At 44.2% G+C, this 19,044-nt stretch overlaps 2 protein-coding genes across 3 annotated transcripts in view; one reads left to right on the top strand and one right to left on the bottom strand.

Moving 5' to 3' along the window:
- LOC135245221 (myoferlin-like) overlaps positions 1 to 13,635 on the top strand; it is a 47,581-nt gene extending 33,946 nt beyond the window's left edge. The window contains exons 33-55 of the mRNA XM_064318139.1: positions 230 to 307; positions 544 to 725; positions 1,066 to 1,224; positions 1,336 to 1,437; positions 2,065 to 2,226; positions 2,576 to 2,741; positions 3,301 to 3,377; positions 3,546 to 3,557; positions 4,065 to 4,163; positions 4,477 to 4,605; positions 4,743 to 4,898; positions 5,161 to 5,252; positions 5,345 to 5,515; positions 5,793 to 5,941; positions 6,210 to 6,349; positions 7,599 to 7,687; positions 8,252 to 8,347; positions 8,882 to 9,023; positions 9,257 to 9,356; positions 9,597 to 9,790; positions 10,240 to 10,349; positions 11,114 to 11,261; positions 12,131 to 13,635. Of these exons, the coding sequence (XP_064174209.1) occupies positions 230 to 307; positions 544 to 725; positions 1,066 to 1,224; positions 1,336 to 1,437; positions 2,065 to 2,226; positions 2,576 to 2,741; positions 3,301 to 3,377; positions 3,546 to 3,557; positions 4,065 to 4,163; positions 4,477 to 4,605; positions 4,743 to 4,898; positions 5,161 to 5,252; positions 5,345 to 5,515; positions 5,793 to 5,941; positions 6,210 to 6,349; positions 7,599 to 7,687; positions 8,252 to 8,347; positions 8,882 to 9,023; positions 9,257 to 9,356; positions 9,597 to 9,790; positions 10,240 to 10,349; positions 11,114 to 11,261; positions 12,131 to 12,169 (2,792 nt within the window). The 3' untranslated portion in view covers positions 12,170 to 13,635. The remainder of the gene's footprint in view (positions 1 to 229; positions 308 to 543; positions 726 to 1,065; positions 1,225 to 1,335; positions 1,438 to 2,064; positions 2,227 to 2,575; positions 2,742 to 3,300; positions 3,378 to 3,545; positions 3,558 to 4,064; positions 4,164 to 4,476; positions 4,606 to 4,742; positions 4,899 to 5,160; positions 5,253 to 5,344; positions 5,516 to 5,792; positions 5,942 to 6,209; positions 6,350 to 7,598; positions 7,688 to 8,251; positions 8,348 to 8,881; positions 9,024 to 9,256; positions 9,357 to 9,596; positions 9,791 to 10,239; positions 10,350 to 11,113; positions 11,262 to 12,130) is intronic.
- Positions 13,636 to 13,775: 140 nt separating this feature from the next.
- The window catches only part of efemp1 (EGF containing fibulin extracellular matrix protein 1), a 30,353-nt gene continuing 25,084 nt past the window's right edge, over positions 13,776 to 19,044 (bottom strand). For both annotated transcript variants that reach the window (XM_064317962.1, XM_064317963.1), the window contains exons 9-11: positions 17,832 to 17,955; positions 17,018 to 17,213; positions 13,776 to 16,696 (exon numbers count right to left, since the gene is read on the bottom strand). In XM_064317962.1, the coding sequence (XP_064174032.1) occupies positions 16,535 to 16,696; positions 17,018 to 17,213; positions 17,832 to 17,955 (482 nt within the window). In that variant the 3' untranslated portion in view covers positions 13,776 to 16,534. The remainder of the gene's footprint in view (positions 16,697 to 17,017; positions 17,214 to 17,831; positions 17,956 to 19,044) is intronic.

Below are 19,044 nucleotides of genomic sequence, written 5' to 3'. Positions count from 1 at the left end.
GCACACACATCATACAAACACTTACACCATACACACACGTTCACCTCTCTCTCTCTCTCACACACACACATACACACAAAACAACTCAACAACAAAGCCCAGCTCTAGACATTAGACTGGAGTGATTGTCAACAATGATTTCACAGAGGTCATTATTAGAAATGGAATTCTCCTGGTCAGTTCATAATTTCCTATCATTTTCAGTCACTCACATTTTGTTTTTTTGCAGGGTCTTTTATGTACCACCTCAGGGTCTATGTTTATCAAGCTAAAGACCTCACTGCCATGGACAAAGACAGTTTTTCAGGTGAGCAGCTCGTAAACAGGCATTATAATAAATTTTTCTGGTTGCCAGTACAGTTTACTTGACTCGAGTTGTAATCTGGACCTCTGCTTACCTTACCTAAGTAATGTAACCTGTCATCATGATATCACAGATATTAGACTGCAGCGAAGTGGCCATATTCTGATTTCGGTCACTTCCCATTTTACAGGATAATGTCATAATTCTACATTGGCTATGCTGTTGTGTGTTTTACTCAGATCCCTATGCACACGTGTCCTTTCTGCACGTGAGCAAAACCACCGAGATCATCAAGTCCACTCTAAACCCAACCTGGGACCAGACCCTCATCTTCGACGACATCGAAATCTACGGTGACCCCCAGACCTTAGCTCACAACCCGTCCAGTGTGGTTTTTGAGCTCTATGACAGTGACCAAGTGGTAGGCGTTCGGCTTCTGTCTTTTTATTTTTTTTTATTTGGCTCTGTTGTGCACAGATTACATTTTTCACAATGATCAATTTTTACATCTGAACATTATCCCAGCTGGTTTTTCAAGTTGTAGTTAAGTAGCACAAAATTATTTATAATATATTACTAAATTATAAGTTTTCCTCCAATTTTTTCTTTTGTTTATTTGTACTTAAGGCTATTGGGAAGGTGCTAATTCTTAGTATTTTAATTGGGCTAAATCATATCTTGAATTAAGTGCACACCCAGCAGTTTTCTGACCCACTGGGAATTGGTTTAGACCCAGTGGTGATTCGTACCTTGCGCCACAGGGCAAAGACGAGGCTCTGGGCAGGTGCTCCTGCCCCCCTCTGGTGAAGCTGAAGCCTGGAATGGACGTTTCGCCCAGACTCCTGTGGTACCCCGTAATCAAGAAGGGCCGGGTTGCCGGGGAGATGCTGGTGGCTGCCGAGCTGATCCTGAAGGACAAGGTAGCGTACCTGAGCTTGCTAAGTTTGCCGGGCGGCGGCGTTTCCATGGACGCAGGTCACCGCCGAGCGGTACTGAGCAGTCTCTGTGTTTTTTGCCCCCTCTGTCCTCAGGCGAATGAGTCTAACCTGCCCCTCCTGCCCCCGCGGCGAGCGGAGAGGCTCTACATGGTGCCGCAGGGGATCCGCCCCGTGGTGCAGCTCACCGCCATCGAGGTCAGTCAGCCAGAGCCGCCGCGAGGAGTCCGGGGGGGGGGCTCAAGGCCGTTGCTAGTGGGGTGAAAACGCAGTGAAGATTCTCGGGACCCACAGCTTGAGGGGGGCCCACATAAATTGGGGCCCAGAGCAATATTCTTTCAGGGGACCCAGAATTCCCTTGGCAACCCTAAATTTTTGGGGATAAAGCGATCATGGGGAGGGGGGTCTGGGGAGTGATCGTGGACCTGGGAATCAATCACAGCAGACATGTAACTACTGTACAATTAAAATGTCTCAAACACAACTTGAAACTTGAATTCTGTGGCCCAGGGATGGTTGTGGCCCTAAACAACTGCGGTAACCAGCCCTGTTCCTGGAGATCTACCACCCTGGAGGTTGTCACTCCTCATTCAACAGCTAGTGATCTCGTTGAGCTGCTAATCAGTAGAATCACGTGTGGCAAATTAGGGCTGGAATTAAAACCTACAGGATGGTAGACCTCCAGAAACAGGGTTGCTTGCCAGTGGTGGGGGGTGTTTGTGACAGCAGCCAGCTCTGAAGTTAACCCAGATCATCATCGTGATCACCCTCATCGTCTCAGCGTGTCAGCCGCGGCTCTAACAGCTCCAACGCCTGCCCTTCCAGATCCTGGCCTGGGGCCTGCGCAACATGAAGCCCTACCAGCTGGCCACCGTGTCCTCCCCCAGCCTCATCGTGGAGTGCGGGGGCGAGATCGTGCGCTCCGCCGTCATCAGGAACATCAAGAAGAGCCCAAACTTCCCCGCATCGGTCCTCTTCCTCAAAGTGGTACTGTCCCAGAACCCACCTGCAAGATAGCACAGCGCAGGACCCCAATGAGAGGCCATTTTTAAAAATAGTCAAACGTGTTTTAGGGTTCTAGACAAGCGACAAGGCAGTCCTACCATACTGGCTGGTAGTAAATTGAGATTCACATTTAAATTTTAGCCATTTAGCTGATGCTCTTATTCAGAGCGACTTACAATTTGATATAAGGAAGAGATGTAAGGTTAGGTTGAGATGTAAAACTGTGTGGGAGGTAAAGTTGAGATTTACAGCCATGTGAGATACCGTATAGTTTACTTGGTGTGAAGTTGAGCTTGGGTGAAAGATTAAGGCGGATTCTGCTTTGCTTCAGCTCCTTCCCAAAGAGGAGATGTACACTCCTCCGATCGTGCTGAAGGTGATCGATCACCGACCGTTTGGGCGGAAGCCCATCGTGGGACAGTGCACCATAAGCTCCCTGGAAGAGTTCCGCTGTGACCCCTACAGGACCGGGGCTGAGGTCGCCCGGTGCGCCAAAGGTAAAGAGTTTCTTCCCTTGTTTACAATACAGACTGCCTTCATCTGTTGTTTATAACAAGGACTGCCCATTTCAAGTCACATCTACTCATTGAAGTTATGGTACTATTATTTGTTCTCGTTGGAAATAAAAAGTTCTAATCATATGCAATCCTATGCTGCTGGTACCATGCCCTGTTTTGTAAGGTTAAATTCTAAAGTACTGCATCTGTAATCTGGTAAGCGAAAAAAAAAAAACATTTTCTTGTCGCAGTACGAGAAAAAAATAAATGAAAAAAAATAACATCACGCGCTGTTGGGTAGTCCAGGCGTCCGTGGCCTTCTCTCTGCGCATGTGTATGATTGGGTCTCCTCCACCCCTGCTCTGCACTTACCATACCATGTACATGCGCGACTTGCAGCTGCAGTGTGAAAAGCAGCAGCTGGCTGGCAGGCGTCAGGAGATGCCAAATTACTGTTATCATTATTATTTTTACTATTATAATTATTATTTTTAATAATGTTAATCACATCAGTGTGATGTTCATTTTAAGTAATAAATGTTGATGATATCTCTGTTAGTGGCTATGATGACCTCTGCTGCACCACCTCACACCATCATCAACATTGAGGACCGAAAGCTGGCCCTGGAAGCCCAGGTACACCCCCTCAGCCTACGAACATGCACTCTGAGGTTTACAAAGTTACCTTTCTGATGTTTTCATCCTTTAAATCCTGATGAGACTGACATTTGCACTGGTCTTCTCTTTTAAAAAATTTTTTTTTTACCTTTTCCTCATCTTGATGCTGCTCGTCTTCCTCAACAGCAAGAAGAAAAGGTGAGATGTGATTTGAAACTTTGTGCTTCTGTGTTATAACTGCCCATTTTGAGCCTTCACCCTTTAACTGCAGCTCAACCTGAGTGGTAGGGTGAGCAGATTCCCTGGAAGATCGTGTACATATATTATGGGATGTGAACCTACAGGAATGGAGATTACAGCCCTAAAACCCATTAAAATATGGTAGGACTGAAATACGGGACAAATCAAGATTTTCTCAGAATAAGTCAGGACATGAAAAGGGGCTTTAATTCAGGGCTGTTACAGGAAAAAAGGGACTTCTGGTCACCCTTCAGAGAGGTAGAGTTGGCACTTAAAGTTGTCAGTTAAAGTTGCCTATTAATATGCATCTAACTTTTTTAAATAATTGAAACAAGTAAATAATTGAAACATTGAAACAAGTACAAAATAAGTCATTTTTGAATGGGACATAAATACGTACTAGTCCCTGTTTTATTTGTTGACTTTACATTGGTGGTTCTGACCCAGTCCACTGTGTGATTGCAGGAGAAGGAAGCAGTCGATTGGTGGAGTAAGTTCTATTCCTCCATTGGAGAACATGACAAGTGTGGCCCGTACCTTCAGAAAGGCTACGACACCTTAAAGGTGAGGAACATCAGGGTGTGTGTGTGTAAATCACAGGTGTCAATGTCAAACACTAGTCCGGGAGGGGCTCGTTTTCGGTGTGTTTTCAGCACCAGTGGTTATTCAAGTCATCGATTGGCTAAAGAATCCACACACCTTGTTCTCAATGCCTTAATTGGCAGCTGACTGAAAAGAAACCATTAAAAACCCCAGACACTGTGACCCCCTGGGTATCTAGTTTGACACCCCTGGTGTTACTGCACCTACGTTTTTTTTTTTTTTTTAAGAAGGCTTTTGTTAGACCTTTCAGAATATCTCTCACGTGCCTGTTCAGGTCTACAACACTGAACTGGAGGAGGTCCCAGAGTTCAGAGGACTGAATGACTTCTGCAAAACCTTCAAGCTGCAGAGAGGCAAGAACGAGGAGGACGAAGACGACCCTTCAGTGGTCGGAGAGTTCAAGGTGAGGTGGTCCCCTGCAGTCACCAGGTCCCATTTTAGGAGTTTTGCTGCCATCTGGTGGAGGTTTCATGAATATAAACATTCCGAACACCCCTTCGCTACTGTAATAATGGGCTTTGTGTATGTGCTTTTGTTCAGGGCTCATTCAGAGTGTACCCCCTGTCAGACGACCCGGGCATCGCTGAACCCCCTCGGCAGTTTCGGGAGCTCCCCGACAGCGGGCCTCAGGATTGCCTCGTCAGAATTTACATCATCCGCGGCATCGACCTGCAGCCCAAGGACAACAACGGCATGGTGAGCCGAATCACAAGAGAGATCACCAACACCGTGTGTTCACTGGAGGCCTGTGACACTGACATAGCGCACATTCGCTCACTGTCTAACTCTGCACAGTCACTGCACATCAGTGAGACTGTACACTCAACTGTACTTCAGTATTGCTGCACAAGCACACCAGTGCAGTTACACAGCACACTCACTGTAGGTGACATCTGCCAGAAATGGGCACGTTTATGGCACCAGACCATTTGTATACCAATGCTTTTTCCCTTTGCAGTGTGATCCTTACATTAAGATTTCTCTGGGAAAGAAAACTATTGAGGACCGGGATCAGTACAAACCCAACACCCTCAATCCAGTGTTTGGAAGGTAATCCTGAGAAGCAGAACAACATTTTGTAAGATTTTTTTTTATTTTTAATTGTGCAGAAGTGTGACATTTTCACTTTTCCACCTCTGCAGGATGTTCGAACTCTCCTGCTTCCTTCCGCAAGACAAAGATCTGAAAATCGCCATTTACGACTACGATCTACTGAGCCGCGATGAAAAAGTCGGAGAGACAGTGATTGACCTGGAAAACCGATTCCTCTCTCGTTTCGGTTCATACTGTGGACTACCGGAGACGTACTGCATGTGAGTGTTTCCTGTCAGTTTACATGTTAGAGATTTGTTCATTTCCAAGCCTTCATACTGGGTGAATTCCAATGCTTGTCGTTTCACTTCTGGCCATTATTATAACTTGGTTATATAATTAAAGTTTTTTTTTTACCAGTAATAAAGACTTAATAGTTCTGCACTGAAGAGCATTTACTCATCATTACAACACATCCTGTTTTCCACGGTAGTACTGGAAGTCAGTGTCCACCTGCTGTGGAGGAATAGATTCTGACTCAGTCCCTCTCAAAAACAGCTCCGGTATCAACCAGTGGCGAGATCAGCTGAAGCCGTCCCAGATCCTGCAGAACCTGGCCAAGCTGAGAGGCATCAGTCCCCCTCAAACCACAGACAACGGAAACACCCTAAGCTTCGGAGGCCAGGAGTACAGCCTGCTGGACTTCGGTAAGCTAAAGCCAGAGTGTCGCCCAGCGGCTAAAGCCTGGAACTAAAGGTCAAAGGTCAAATGAACATTCTGTCTGCTAGCTAGAGATTTTGGACTTTACAAGGCAAAAAATTAAAAAAATGAATACACAACTATTTGCCGTCAATAGCTGAAGCTGAATTTTTACAGTTTTACAGGATATGAATAACTGAGCTTCTTTTGTGAAACCTGTGCCCCATTTTTAAGTGGAATTTTTAGCTATGGCATGTTTGTTTTATTGCTGAGCAGAAGCCAACAAAACCATGCACCAGCACATGGGCCCCCCAGCTGAAAGAATCGCTCTGCACGTGCTCAGAAAACAGGGCCTCGTCCCCGAGCATGTGGAGACCAGGACTCTCTACAGCAGCTTCCAGCCCACACTGTCCCAGGTCAGTCCCACTCTAACCCACACTGTCCCAGGTCAGTCCCACTCTAACCCACACTGTCCCAGGTCAGTCCCACTCTAACCCACACTGTCCCAGGTCAGTCCCACTCTAACCCACACTGTCCCAGGTCAGTCTCTGAACTCTAACCCACACTGTCCCAGGTCAGTCCCACTCTAACCCACACTGTCCCAGGTCAGTCCCACTCTAACCCACACTGTCCCAGGTCAGTCTCTGAACTCTAACCCACACTGTCCCAGGTCAGTCTCTGAACTCTAACCCACACTGTCCCAGGTCAGTCTCACTCTAACCCACACTGTCCCAGGTCAGTCTCCGAACTCTAACCCACACTGTCCCAGGTCAGTCCCACTCTAACCCACACTGTCCCAGGTCAGTCTCTGAACTCTAACCCACACTGTCCCAGGTCAGTCCTACTCTAACCCACACTGTCCCAGGTCAGTCTCCTACTACCAACGTCCATCATCACCAAACATGTCCCAGGTCAGTCCACTCTAACCCACACTGTCCCAGGTCAGTCCCACTCTAACCCACACTGTCCCAGGTCAGTCTCCTAACTCTAACCCACACTGTCCCAGGTCAGTCCCACTCTAACCCACACTGTCCCAGGTCAGTCCCACTCTAACCCACACTGTCCCAGGTCAGTCCCACTCTAACCCACACTGTCCCAGGTCAGTCCCACTCTAACCCACACTGTCCCAGGTCAGTCTCTGAACTCGAACCCACACTGTCCCAGGTCAGTCTCCTAACTCTAACCCACACTGTCCCAGGTCAGTCCCACTCTAACCCACACTGTCCCAGGTCAGTCCCACTCTAACCCACACTGTCCCAGGTCAGTCTCCTAACTCTAACCCACACTGTCCCAGGTCAGTCTCCGAACTCTAACCCACACTGTCCCAGGTCAGTCCCACTCTAACCCATACTGTCCCAGGTCAGTCACACTCTAATCCACACTGTCCCAGGTTAATCCCACTCTAACCCACACTGTCCCAGGTCAATCCCACTCTAACCCACACTGTCCCAGGTCAGTCCCACTCTAATCCACACTGTCCCAGGTCAGTATATACAGAGCCTTGTTCACATGTGGATCAGCTCTCCAGGCCATTTACAGGCAGAGACCCTGGGAGTGTGTAATGCAGTGAAGCACAGCCTCTCATTTGTAGCTCAATGACAAATCTAGATGGACCGATTACCTGTTCTCAACATTATGTCTTCTTGTGCCTTTTCTCACGTGCAGGGAAAGATCCAAATGTGGGTGGATGTCTTCCCTAAAAGCCTTGGTGTCCCAGGACCACCCTTTGACATTACACCTCGTCAAGCCAAAAAGTAAGGGCCAGCTCATAAGGCTGAGTAGTTGGAATATAGCCGCTAGGATTTCGGGAATGTTGTAAACCTGGTCTGCCACTACTGCTTACATTAATCAGATGAATGTACTTTTGTTCCCATACATTCCAAGTCACTCTGCATTAGTCAGCTAAACGAATGCTGTGTGATATAATGATAGGGCACTGAGAGATCATTTATCCAGGGAAAGTGCTTGGTCGGACATAGCAAGCACTTATGGAACCACAATAAAGGACCATTGACCTGGTGTCAGTTTGGTATGTCCAGTTTAACTCTTCCCACGGAGCTCCGAGTTTAAAACGCTTCCCCCGTCTGAATTAAGTTTTCTTTTTTTTAAACACGTAAGGAGGGGAGACTGTTTGCCTTTTTTTTAACGGTCTAATGAAGAGCAATGATGTTTGAAATAAAAACAACCATAGGTTATCCTCAGAGGTGTCCTGTGATGGATGGTTTGCGAGTCATTTTTGTCATCCTGTAATAGGTGGCCTGAACAGTGTTTTGTCCAGGGAGAGATGGTTTACGGGTAACGTTTTCCTTCTTTTACAGATATTTCCTGCGCGTCGTCGTTTGGAACACCACCGACGTCATTTTGGACGAAACCAGCATCACGGGGGAAAAAATGAGCGACATCTATGTCAAAGGGTAACGCATCAACGGGCCGGTTTCAAATCTGCTCTGTCAACGTAGTGAGGTGTCTCCCAGCCATCGCTGGTATTCCCAGGTTGCACTGGGATCGGCTTTAACATGTTCCCTTCCCTTGCCCTCTTCCCTCGAGTGGGCCGATTTCGTGACAAAATTTGTGACGTGCAACGAGTGACCTCAACAGGCGCTCTGCCAGGGAGGGTAGACGAGTAGCAAACCAGAACGGAACTAAACGGCCCTCGTCTCTTCTTCATATGGAGCATTGCATTTTGGGATTCCCTGCTTGTTGCATTTCATACCCATGGTGGCAGGAAGGAAAAAACAAAGGAGTGAGGGAATACAATCCCTCCTTCCTGTCATAAATTGGAACCGAACGTCACTTAGTGTGGCTGCCATATTTGATCCTGGCATTTTGGAGATTCCCCCTTAAAGCAATTATTCTGACTCACCTGTGTGGTACAGGGCAGCTATTCTGACTCACCTGTGTGGTATAGGGCAGCTATTCTGACTCACCTGTGGTGTGTACCTGGGCAGGTGGATGCCAGGGATGGAGGAGGACAAGCAGAAGACTGACGTCCACTACAGGTCCCTGGACGGGGACGGGAACTTCAACTGGAGGTTCGTCTTTCCGTTCAGCTACCTGCCAGCGGAACAGCTCTGCCTTGTGTCTAAAAAGGTGAGTCCATGTCTGGCAGTTTGTAAGCATCCCCAGTGTAGACTGCGCAATGACATCTTTCAAGAGTAACTGACATAAAGGCTTTCAAATTAACTACCACAAAATTTTTTGGGATTTTCGAAGAAGGTGAATAAACTTTGGTAAGTGTAATGCTTTGCTGTGTCATATTCTGCAATATTCTATTGCATAAAAAAAACAGAATTTTTAAATATAGTTTGAATTTTTTGTGACAGGAGCATTTCTGGAGCCTGGATAAGACCGAATTCAGAACACCGCCACGGCTAATAGTCCAGATCTGGGACAATGACAAATTCTCCCTGGATGATTATCTGGGTAAATAAAATAAAAAATTCCTGAACATAAATAAAAAAATGTCAAAATTAGAGTCACGTGTTGGGATAATCCCAAATCTACAATTATATAACATATTCAGACTTTGCCTCTTGGCAGGTGCAGTTATTGACTGTCACATGGGCAGTTGTTCCGATTGTGTTACAGATGTAGGCATTTTGACTGTGTTACAGGTGTAGTTCTGATTGTGTAACGGTTGCAGTTGTTCTGATTGTTTTACAGGTACCGTCGAGCTGAATTTGCACCATCTCATTCCTCCTTCCAAGACACCGGAGAAGTGCAGCCTAAAAATGTTGCCAGGGGTGATAGGCTCCGGCCAATCCAAAACTCTGCCTTCCACTTCTCTCTTCGATCAGAAGTCTGTTAGAGGCTGGTGGCCCTGTGTGATTGAGCAGGACGGAAAGAAAGAGTTGGGTGTAAGTGCAACAGCGTTCACATATGTGCATTTCAAACATACAAATACACAAGGTGGACTGTCCTCTGTAAAAAAGTAACTTCAATTAGATGTCTGGTTATGTATCCTCAAACGTGTGTAACTACATGTCTGTTGCGGGTGATTAAAGGCTATGTAGCAGAATGTCATAATGTGCCGATAAAAAATGGTTTTGAATTTAAGGCCCCTGTGGTGAAGTATAGCTCCTTACTCCCCCTAGTGGAAGAACTTAAGTACTGGCATGTAATGCACTCATTCTACATGGAATTATGAGATACTGAATATGCTTTGCAATAACAGGGAAACACAGCAGTTTGAACAGATCAGACATTCATATAATCTGCAGAAGTTGCACTGGATAAGGGCTATTGGCAAATGCAAGTCTGAGTACTCTCTGCTGCATCTGTGTGTGCGTGCATCTTTCGTTTTCAGGGGAAGGTGGAAATGACCCTGGAAATCGTGACTGAATCGGAGGTGGATGAGAAGCCTGCTGGGAAAGGCCGGGACGAGCCCAACATGAACCCCAAATTGGATCCTCCCAAGTAAGGGAGCACCCATTTCATCTGGGACTGGGGAGGATTCATAACAGGATGAAACCATAATTTTATAACACACGCAGCCAACAACCTGAGTCACAATATCCAGGCTAACATATACGCCACACGAAATCACACTTATATGCACACAAAGTCACACTTACAAATGCATTACAAAAATAGTAATAATTATCCAACATGCCAGTGTAATATACACACGCACACAAGCGTACATGCACGCGCGCACACAAAACAAAACCGGGAAGACATAGAAGACGTTGGTATGCAGCAGTACCACCTAAATATCAGCAGACCTACCTACAGTGACCATGCTCTTCGGCTTCTAAGCTTCTTTGCCGATTTCAGCTATGCTAATACCCACCATGCCCCAAAACTAATAAATGCCAAAAAGAAGAAAAAACTAAATTATAAGCGCCATCGAAAAAAAGCAAAGACAACCAAATAGAGAAAACTAAAAGAAAAGGGGGGACGGGGAAAGAAGAAAGAAAGAAAGAAAGAAAAAGAAAAAAACCTAGTTGTAGGTCTTGCGTTTGCTACTAACGTCGCTCTGCTGTTGCCGTTGTGCCACCTGGCCAGTGAACTGGAGGCTTTTAAAACATCCCGCCTCACAGCTGATCATTGGGTTCAATTAGGGAGGTCAGCTGAGTACCAGTCCTTGGCCTCGCCCACATTTTACACTGCATATCAATAATTGGAGGGTTTTATTTCTTTATTCATTTCATATTGTTTTTTTTTATTTATTCCCACAGCCGACCTGATACCTCCTTCTTCTGGTTTACAAATCCATGCAAGACTATGAAATTCATCGTTTGGCGCAGATTCAAATGGATATTCATTGGAATCATTATCCTGCTACTAGTGTTGCTGTTCTTTGGAATCCTTCTGTATTCATTACCGGTGAGTGCAAATTATTATCGAGTCAAACCTGCTTGTAAGAATAGCACTTGTCAGATTTTCTTTAGTACGAGTGATATATATATATTCAAAGAAGCGCAGTGCATTCAAATAGAATGTGAATATGTGTACAGAAAATATATTCCCTATCACAGGCTGTTTTGTTAATATCACCAAACAGAGCTTTTAATGAAATACAGTAGGCATAGTAAAATGTACAGTGATTCACATCTTTGTAAGGCAGTGGTAACCAACCCTGTTCCTGAACATCTACCATCCTGTCGGTTTCCATTTCAACCCAAATTTGGCACACCAGACTATACTAATTAGCAGCTGAAAACGATTTCCAGCTGTTGAATGCAATGTGCTTTGTTAGGGTTGGAGTGAAAACCTACAGGACAGTAGGAATAGGGTTGGTTACCTCTGTTTTAAGGAATGGGGATTCCAATCCATTCTGATCTGACTATAGGCATTTGCCACATGGTGGCAGTGTTCATTCAACTGGGACGTAAAATTAACCAAATCACACAGATTATACAGATGGAGCCCTTAAATTTAAAATAGCATAAAACTGCAGTTCTTACAAAATATATGGATTGTGGTAATACAGGTTTTCTTGCAGCATAATCTTGTTTCTTCCATAAAATGAATACATTTTGACCTTAACTTGTAATGAGAGTTGTATTCTTGTATTGTCAACTACTTTTAAACGTGCTGTTGCCAGGTGAACTTATATGAAACATATATGAACAATTTCACTCACATCATTCTCTAATTTCGGGAAACAAACATATATATATATATATACAGTATATATTAGCGATAACTCTTTGATAAACATTTTGGTAAACTGTTCTTTTTGTCTTTTACAGAACTACATCTCAATGAAAATTGTGAAGCCATTCAAGTGAGCCTCATATCAAAACAGTCGAATCCACATGTCTATAAACATGGATGATGGAACCTGCTGCTTCATGCTTCTAATATATACATATAACTGGCCATCCCACAGCTGTTGCAAATTATGGGCTACCATGAGTACCATGATAGCCCATAAGCTAGCATGCACATGCTTACATATTTTATATCTTATCCATTCACACAGCTGGGCATTTAGGTTCAGATTCAACATATAACCACAATGGTATCTGTCTGTGAATCTGAATTAAAAACAAATAATGTTTTATTTTGCACATTTTTCATTGACCACACCTCGTGATTACGAATGCCGAATAAAGTAAGATCCACTTACCTTTTTGTCATAGAAGCAAACCTGTACATTTCTGTAGTGAAAAGTTGGCAAAAAAAAAAGTTGGCGAAACACAGTCTAGGCATCCAGGTGAAACCCCAGCTACATTTAGCCAGGCTATATTTGGGCAAAACCTGAGCTATATTGGAGTTAGCCTAGTCCATGAATGTCAAAAATGTCTCTCAACCTAGTTTTCCATCCCTTTACACATACAGATTCCAGCTTTTACTCACTGGGCATTGGGATTTTTTTTTTAGATTGCTGAAGCAGATGGAGTTCTTTAGTTGCCAGTGCCAGTACCTTGCTCAAAGCTACACAAGTAGCAGTGTTCCATTCGGGATTCAAGCCTGCAGCCTCCTGGCTCAGTTGCGCACATTAGCCCTGCTACGCACAGCCAACACAGTAATGCAATATCTGTTTATTCCAAATGTACTACACTTTTAGTGGAATGAACGCAACCTGTTACTACATAAACATATTAAGTATTTGACTACATTAAAGGTTCTCTTAGTGTATTTTCATAGCCGTTTTCTTTGGTGATGCTCATAATGAAATCTAAACCTTTGACTCACTTGCTAATACAATAACAGTTATATAATTCAAAGTTTACATCCCACCATTTTCACAATATGTATGTTTGTAGAACAGTAAGGATGGGCTTGGTAGAATCAGAAACCTCTGCACTGTTTCTGTAGTGGCAAGAGAAAGCCCTTATAGCCATGCAGATGTTAACCAGTACAAAAACATCAAATCATTTCTGGAAAACAAAGGAAATCAATTTTGTCAGCTGTGGAAAAGAAAGCCAATGCATTATTTATTTGGCAAATCCATGCAGGAAGGAAGCGCCGATTTGTTTAGGCTAATCAGGCGTTCATCAGGGTGGGGTTCTGGCTTACACGGCAAGAAATATTCAGACCCTATCTGTGCCACTTAAAAGTGTCTTTGCCTTTATGAAACCAAATCATCCCAGCACCTTCCAGTGTTATTTGAACTGTTAATCCTTTACATGACAGCCAGTGTATACACATGCTTGCTCAAGGCAAGCGACATGGTTTTAAGTTTGTAAACTAATGTTCTCTGGATTTTTATTAATGTTTCTGATGTGTAATTTAATAAAGATGCATTAATTAATGTACTGTGCCTTTTTTTGTGCAACTTCCTTTATTTACAACCCATAAAAGTGTTGGTAGTTGCTGAAGCTGTACTCTTAAAATGAATCACATACAAAAGTGAAAATAGTGCAAAAACATTAAGCAACAGTCAAATCATTTTGAAACACAAGTGTATTTTCTGAAAAAAAGGTTTTCGTATAAAATCACACCTGAAGTATGGTAGGCAAAATGTCAGTGTCCTACCCTGGAATGGATGCTTAAACATGGTGTCAAACAGAGTGATGCACATGAAAAACTACAATTTAATTTTATTTCATTACAAAATTTCTATGCACATCAGAGATAAAGGGCATTCAAAGACAGGGAAAATACAGATTTAAATAGAACACAAGTACAAAGGTTTATAGGTGATGGACAGTGTAAACTGTTGATGATTTTAAGGCACTTAAATTTCATATCAAAATAGTAGCATTCTATAAACTGCAAAGCAGCATGATTCCATGGTATCATCAATACACACATTATTTATCAGGATCTGTGTAAAACACAAAAGAGGAATTCAAGGTGTTACCAATGAGAAATAATTCAGAATGATTCGCAGAATGAGACCACAATATTGAAATTCAGGATAAGGGGTATACTAGCCACCTTGGTGCTCAGGAAGGGGTATACTAACCTCTTTGGAAACCAGGGTAGGGGGTATACTAGCCTCAATGGAAATCAGGATACGGGGTATACTGTCCAATCTAGTGTAATCAGGATTTTGTTAGGGGGTGGCAATTCAAAACCCAAATATTATCTGGATGTACTCTGCTAAATGAATACCTCTCTAGAATCCCTTCTGCATGCAGCATTGTGTGAAACAACACACCATGTCAGCCAACCAAATCAAGCAGTACAGATCTGCTACCACCAATCAGATAACTTTCCTGGCACAGGCATCCTGTTATCAAATGTTTCCAGAAGCCCTATTAGAAACTGACAGTCTGGAATCAAAAGTAGTGGTATAGTAACGCAGTGTGCTAATGCCTCGAGGCACTATGTGTAAAGATTCTTTCGACCATAACCATAGAGTTTTCTGACAGTCGTAACAAAAATGAAAAAACCTGCAGTAGCTAGCCTGGCACCCAGAGTCTTTGCCATACCACAGCAAGCTAGCACTTGTTGAAGGGTCTGGAATTGGTCCACTCAACATGCCCAACCTCAATACGGGAAAACATTGCCATTTACAACTAGTTTCAGAGAGAAACAGGAAAAAACAGTACTGCCAGGCCCAGTACGTAAAGGCAATATGGGTCTGGCGTCTGCAGCCATTACTAAATTATTAAATTATCCCCTTGCCTGTAGTCCAAAGATCTGAAAATATGCAGCATTTCCCTGAATACTGCTTTGAAAAATTGCTATTACTTTGTAACACCTGGGGTTTGTTACTAAAGTAAAGCAGGCCTCATACAAATTAAATAAAGGCTGCATCAGACTTCAACACAGACAGTTCCATCTTGTCCAATCTTTATTGATGGTAGAAAGTGTTCTCAGGGCATGGGGTATACTATGGGGAATAACTCTGCCCAACGTCTGAGAATGTGCTTTAATAATAAACCATAGGACAATTGCTACTGCTGATGAATCATGTAGGCGGGATTCCAATTGGAGGTGGCAATTCAAAACCAAAACATTCTCTGGACGTGCTTGGGTACATAATGCTTTTCTCTTTTTTTTTTTTCAAAATCCAAACATTATCAATTCTAGATCCTTACATATATGCAGTACAGAAGAGCTAATAATTACCTGACCTTCCTGGACCGTATCAAGGTCCAAAAGAGGGAGCTGTTTCTGCACGTCTCCATGTGTACATCCTAATAAACTGCTTTAATAAACCGCTTATTGTATGAAGCCTGTGTCGAACTGGCACTCTCTCATTCATCGACGTTAAGTGGGTGCTTTTGGTCCTAAGATCAAAATCCCCGTATACGACTGCAACCGTCTGAAAACGATAGTCTGTAGACGGATCAATTATATTTTTCACCAAACAAGAGGCATGTGCTATCAAATTATTATTGTGATTTGGCGGAATCTGCCGTTAAATGCAGTGTGTCGTCTTGTTCGGCCACCTGGTATGGCGTGTAAGTGTTGGTGTGGAAACATCAAGGGTCCAATTATGACAGAGTGAGCCAGACACCTTGACCGCGAAAGGACTTAAAGGGATCGAGGTGCAGCAGGAAAACACTCACCAATAATAATGACACCTATATTTGCACCTGGTTTTATTTTTTATTTTCTCCAGCCAGGTTTTTATCTGACCTGGGTAAAAGCCCCTTATTAGTCAGTGTAAAAAAAATGCCACAGGCAATGATTCAAATGATTTTTTTAAATTCAACTGGAACATTGGCCCTGCCAGGGGGGGGATTGGATAAACGGAGGCCAGCAGCAGTGCTTAATTTACTTCTGTAAAAAGGTTAATAGTACTAAAAAAAGGCACGTGTAAGAAGTGTGCAGTATGAGAAGGGTCCTTACATTGCTGGCATTTAGCAGACGCTCTTATCTTTAGCATCTCTGACACAGCATCCATTTACACAGTTGGATATATTACTGAAGCAATGGAGGTTAAGTACCTTGCTCAAGGGTACAACAGCAATGTCCTAGTTGAGAATCGAACCTGCGAAGTTTGGTTACAAGCCCGGTTCTCTAGCCTGAATAACCGCTAACTCTACACTGCCGCCCCTACCGTCCTGTTGTGTTTCTCCTCAGATAGTACAACACCTTTCACTTGAGCTGAAGCAAGCTGTTCAATAATGTCTCGTATGCTGCATTAAGTGGCTATTGCTGTAGCGTTTGGGCTGTCTTGTACTGTACGTAAGAAGCAGTGGCACGCGTCCCAGCAAGGGGGGGGGGGGGGAAGGGGGGCGAGGGGGACATTAAAATGTGTACGGCCCCACGATGATGGTGAGCCGTAGCAAGGAGCTGGAGCTGTAGCTGATGACGCTGTTGTGCGTCGTCATCTCCAAGTCCACGATCTGCTCCCGCGGACCGGACAGGGGCTTGGTCACCACCAGCATGGCGCTCAGGTTGCTGGAACGCTGGAAGAGGATGGGGAACGACAGAAAAACAGAAAGAGGAACGACATGCAAATGGGGAGAATGGAAAGGGGAACGACAGGTAAAAAGACAGGTGAGAATTTGCTTGCATAGTTTTGGCTTCCCCATGATGCTGCCTCAGCTACACAGCCCCTCCCACCTTTAGCTATAAGCTAATGATAAAACCAGCAGTTCACACAAGGTCACACAATTTACACGCAACAACTGCACAGTATATTTTATTTTAAATCTGGAACAATAGGAATGTAATATAATTTGACCCAGGCCTGACCCAGGTCTGGGGTGCAGGTGCCCAGGGCTCACCCTCAAGAAGAACTCCCCGTCCTCGTTCCCGGCCTTTATCTGGAAGGAGTTGTGCGTGTTGTGGTATATGTTGGTGGCCTGGATCTGGAAGATGTCGGCGGGCACCGAGTGTTCCGATAGGATGCTCATGTACTTGTACACGACCGTGGTGGGCAGGCCCTGGCAGGCGCTCGTCATCGACGGACAGACACAACGGCTAGGTGAAACAAAAACAACCAAGCCTCTTTCAGTGCTCCAATGAAGGACGTGGGGTGGGTATGGAATTCAACGAACAGCCAATCAGATGGATGGTCAGTAGGTGGATGATTTCAGAAATAGAGATACATTTGGAGAAGACCACCAGGAGGTTAAAAACAAACTCTTTCGAAAGGTGTCACATAATGCTTGGTGGCTAATGCGACAGGACCTTGATTTAAAATCTAATCCGGAGTGGGGGCACCTTCTACAACACAATGTCCCCATCACTGTGGTGGTGGTTGGGGGGGGGGGGGTCCACAAGGAAGAGTGCCCCCCTACTAGTCAACCTACACCTGTTGGTGTATATAATATACATAGCCCTCAAAATAACAATGTATATACACTATAATACAATATAATTGGCATACATTTTGCATGCATTTACCATATATTTTCCATATTGCATTAAAAGGCATCAATTCTTGCAGTCTCATATAGATTGTAAATATAACTCTTCTCTATACATTTTATGTAAATAATGCTGCACATGTTACAATATACATATTTTATTTGTATTTCTTACTGGTGTGAATCTCTTGCTGAACTGGGGATAGTGTTTGTCAGGGGAGCGGCTTACTTTTCGGCAGTCCTCACGTAGGGCTCCTCGCAGGGGTTTCTGGGATAGCAGCGGAACCCTCCGTGGTAGTTCTGGCACCTCTCATCGTCCCGGCAGGTGTGGCCCCTTTCGCACTCGTTTATGTCTGTCAACAAGAAACATCATCACCCCTTCATTCTCCTCGCTTTCCTGAACCTCCCTGTGGGAGAAATAAAGTTAGTCTATTCCATTCCGTTCTATTTACTGCACTAGGAAGTCACATTGAGATTAAAACCTTTTTACAAGTGAGAGACAGAAATTGACCCACTTAAAAGGCGTCGCGACACCAAAGGTCAGGGGTCATCGCAGCGGGCGGCGATTTCCGACCGTGCAAAGCCCAGTCTGACAGACCGGACAGCGGTGTAACAACACAGCACACTGCGTGTAAACAGTGCCGGTTCTCACGGAAACCGCCAATTTTTACCGCCAGCCAACATATATTTTAGCCAGTCTGGGCAGACTTGCCAAAATTGAACACCGTTTTTTGGAAAAATGACAGGATCTCCTTGCATGATAAAGTTACAGCCTACAGGCCAGATGGTTTATGTTTATGATTCGTGATTCATTTTGCTGCCTGCTTATTAATTTTTTCAAATCTATTTTTATATTTGTTTTACCAATAGAAACATCTGCAGCTTAACTCTATTCGTATGTGATACTCTATGTAATTACTGGACTTCAGCTGCATCTGAGAAATGATTGCCTTCAGCTTACAGATCTCTTTTTATTTTGTTCTTTGTGTCTATATTGAGTTTGTGTGTGTGTGTGTGTGTTTAATAGCTTTTTTGTCATTTCTGGTGGTGACAAGCATTTCCCCATTGGTTAGCAACGCACGTTCTACTCAAGGGCCCAAACCTTCGGACAGGAGCGCGGCAAGGGCGTGCTGGTTTTTCCATTGTCACTCAGCACTAAATTAATTAAAGCAGTAGCTTACAGTTAACTCACCACCTGGTTTAAATGGGTCGCTGGTACGAGAGCGCTATAATTCAACTTTAAGGAAACAGAATCTTGGCTGGTCATGAGCTGCTGGACGACACGCAAACAACACAAGTATGCTTTTCCTGTTCATTTACACGCTCCTCCAACCGCATCAGCTGTCTGTGGGGATCACGAAACGGTGTCAGCTCATTAGCTTTCCTCATTTCAACAGATGGCCGCAGCGTAACGAATGTCACAGCAATTAGTGAGGAGAAAA

The sequence above is a fragment of the Anguilla rostrata genome, chromosome 18, assembly GCF_018555375.3.
Source record: "Anguilla rostrata isolate EN2019 chromosome 18, ASM1855537v3, whole genome shotgun sequence".
Classification (NCBI taxonomy): domain Eukaryota; kingdom Metazoa; phylum Chordata; class Actinopteri; order Anguilliformes; family Anguillidae; genus Anguilla; species Anguilla rostrata.
Note: the sequence above shows the minus strand (reverse complement) of the source record. Positions and strands in the feature narration are given on the sequence as shown.